This window comes from Apaloderma vittatum, unplaced genomic scaffold (genome assembly GCF_000703405.1).
Source record: "Apaloderma vittatum isolate BGI_N311 unplaced genomic scaffold, ASM70340v1 scaffold10059, whole genome shotgun sequence".
NCBI lineage: Eukaryota > Metazoa > Chordata > Aves > Trogoniformes > Trogonidae > Apaloderma > Apaloderma vittatum.
Window position 1 is genome coordinate 890 of NW_009735795.1, and position 3,221 is coordinate 4,110.

At 42.5% G+C, this 3,221-nt stretch overlaps 1 protein-coding gene across 1 annotated transcript in view; it reads left to right on the forward strand.

Moving 5' to 3' along the window:
• Nucleotides 1-1,305: 1,305 nt before the first annotated feature.
• Nucleotides 1,306-3,221, forward strand: part of LOC104279443 (poly [ADP-ribose] polymerase 12-like) — a gene marked incomplete at its 5' end in the record, with an annotated part of 25,222 nt that continues 23,306 nt past the window's right edge. The window contains one exon of the mRNA XM_009876722.1: nucleotides 1,306-1,438. Coding sequence (XP_009875024.1) covers nucleotides 1,306-1,438 — 133 coding nt within the window. The remainder of the gene's footprint in view (nucleotides 1,439-3,221) is intronic.

The following is a 3,221-nucleotide window of genomic DNA, read 5'->3' on the forward strand; positions in this document are numbered from 1 at the left end:
GGTTGAGTATGTCTAGTCTTAGGGCTGCATCAGATCATGTTTTGAACAGCAAGACGTAAGAAAGCTGTATTTTACTGCATTGAATTAATGCACAGGTTGACTGTATTTCTCCTATTTTTATGATTTCCAGTATTTTTTCAAATAGATGCAAAAAACATTCAGTCTCTCTTTCTAATTCATACTCACTTCAGACATTTCTCTTGGGTTAGTTAAGTAGCACCAACATCTTTGTCGTTTAATTGGTTTATCCAAAACTTGGAAGGTAATGAACTTTTTTGGTTTTTTTGGTGTGTGTGTGATTTGGTTTTCTTTCACTTCTCAGCCACCAAAGAAAACAAGTTGTGTTGCTTTCAGCTTCGTTGAGTCTCATTTTTTGGTCTCTCAGACTCTTGCATCTTTCTTTACATGCCATCCCTGGTACAAAACCCCTTTACGTTCACTAAATCAAGGGTGTTGCAACTTCCACCATTGTTCATGTGTTCCTCTAAAATTAGCTTGTGCTCCAGCTGTTTGGGTTGTGTGACTTGATTTGCTACTTACTGGAGGAGAAGAAAGCCTGGGACAGGCAAACTTGACTTCAAATCTGTGCTGCTGGCTTTCTTAAATGTGGTCTGTCCACATTGATGTTTAAAATGGGAATGAAAATGTTACTGTGTTTCACAGAGTTATGCTGTCTGGTCCATTCTGTAGCTAGTTACAGAGGCCATCTAAACGGTCGTAAAGGCTTTTGCCATGCTATCTTTCTCTCCACGGCTTTTCCCAAGTAGCGTGTTATGTGAGCTGGCACAGCAGGACACAGGAACAACTGAAAAAATACATGGATGAAATGCAAAGAATGAGTTTGTTTTAACTACGTTGAATACTGGGGGATCCTTGAAGCAGCACCTGGGCAGAGGCACGCAAGCAGGGATGTGGGTACCTCAGAGCTGGGTCCCTGCTAGAAGATCACCAAACCTGCTGTTTTCTCCTGCGTTTCAGGATTTGCGCAGGCATAGTTTACTGCTGTGCTGTGATCTTCCCCGCAGCGGAGCAGGAATCTCAGGCATGTTCAGTAGGGTGCCTCTGAGTCTACCATAGGCCTGTGTTATGTGAACACAGATGTTCTACTTGTCAAACACACAAGAATAGACAACAATTAGAATGATATATGTATTTTTCTACATCCCAGCTGCAAGTCACTGGAGGGTGTTTACAGCCCTCCTCCTCGTTTTTCCATTATTTTCCCACACACGTTATCTGAGGTTTTTCTTTAAATCAACTTGACTGAAGAAGTAAACATTGGTATTTCTGTGTATTTTCTTGCAGATTTTGTAAGTACCCGCACAACATCATCAATGCTGAAAACAAAAAAATTCTGAAGAGCCATGAGTTGTCTGGCCTCGATGAGAATGAGCTGCGAGTGCTACTTCTCCAGAACGACCCTTTCCTCCTCCCTGATGTGAGTAGTACTGGTTTCTTAAGAAAAGATTTTGTTAATTAGGAGTGGGGAAGGGTGAGAGAAAATGTGGAGTTCTGATCTCAATTTCAAGCTGTTAAGATATGTAACGGTAATATTAAGTCTGAATGAAGTATGAATGCAAATGGCTGAGTGTGAAAACACCAGAAGAAACAATATAATTGTGAAAGTGCCCTGTACTTAAAATAATAACAGCAATGAAACTGTTAAACACTGAGGAGTTGTTGCTTACATAAAATATCAGAAGGTTTGGACCTGGATGAGGCCAGGTCATCTATGACTTGTCAGCAGAAGACCTGCCACTTGGCAGCAGGAAGCAGACAGCAAGGCTGCAGCTCATTTTGCGTGCTGTTCCTCTTCTCCCAACAGGATAGCCATAAACTTACTTAAAACAAGCAAACAAACAGCAGCTTCACTGGAGATTTACAGGCGGTGAGGTAAGCAAGATGGGAGTGAAAGATCACAATGATTGTACATGCTTGCAGGGTAAAAGGCCAAAAACCAATCTGTTGGCTCTTTGCCAGGAGATGATGGCGAGTAGGAAGTGAGGGTCCCTTTCTTTTTCAGGTGCCAAAGATGCTGTGGTTAAACCCCAGCCAGCAGCTAAGCACCATGCAGCTGCTCGCTCGCTCCTCCTCAGCCCCCCTCCCAGCTGGGATGGGCAGGAGAATCAGGAGGCAGAAAAAAAGTAAAACTCATGGGTTAAGAAAATAACAGTTTAGTAATTGAAACAAAATAATTATGATAATTTTAATGAAAAGTAAGATGACAAAAAGAGAGAAATAAAACCCAACAAAAGATGCACAGTGGAGTAGCTCATCACCCACTGACTGATGCCCAGTCAGCGTCCGAGCAGCTATCAGCCTCTCCCAGCCAACTCCCCCTGGTTTATATATCTGTAAGTAAATGAGTGCTGTCAGTTTTGTGTAAAATCTGTCCTTTCCAAAGTGCACTGAGATTTTGTGCACTAATTTTCTACAAAGCAACCTTTGCCTGGTTTGTCTGCAAGTCATTGATTTTGTTAAATTTGGCTGAACGATCCATTCTGGTTCTGCATGTGTGTATAAGGGCAATGCTATCTTGAAGATAGGGCTGTTTCTAAGCCAAGAATATCCTGTTCTGGCTACAGCTGTTCCTGATTAAGAAATAACCAAAGTACTGCCTGGTTATAATAGGTTTTTATTGCTACCTAGTTTTGGAAGTTATAATCTCCACAGACCTGTTAGCATAACTGTTCTATTGTTTTGTTATTCCCTGATGTGACAGTGCTGGGCTTTAACAAAACAGATTTATTTTTTTTTTGTTAGTTCTAAAATACATTGTGCAGGAAGATTCAAGGAGTGTGGTGGTTAGGAGCAACAAGAGTTAATAGTGTCTTTGTCTCGCTCAGCTATGTCTAGAACTGAAGTGTTTTGTTTGTAATTGCTCCCAGTAATGATGTGGTGGTTTGGCCCTGGCTGGAGCCCAGGAGCTCACCAAAGCTGCTCTATCACTCCCCCTTCTTAGATGGACAGGGTAGAGGGAAGATACAAGAGGCCCATGGGTTAAGATAAAAGCAGTTTAATACAGCAAAAGCAAAGCCTGCATGCAGAAGCAAGGCCAAACAGAGATTATTCTCTACTTCCCATCGGCGGGCCATGTCCGGCCGCTTTCCCAGGAAGGAGGGCTTCAGTACGCATAGCGGTTGCTCTGGACGACAAACACAAACAGCGAATGCCCCCCCACTTCCCTCTTCCTTCTCGCTTTTATATCTGAGCTGATGTCC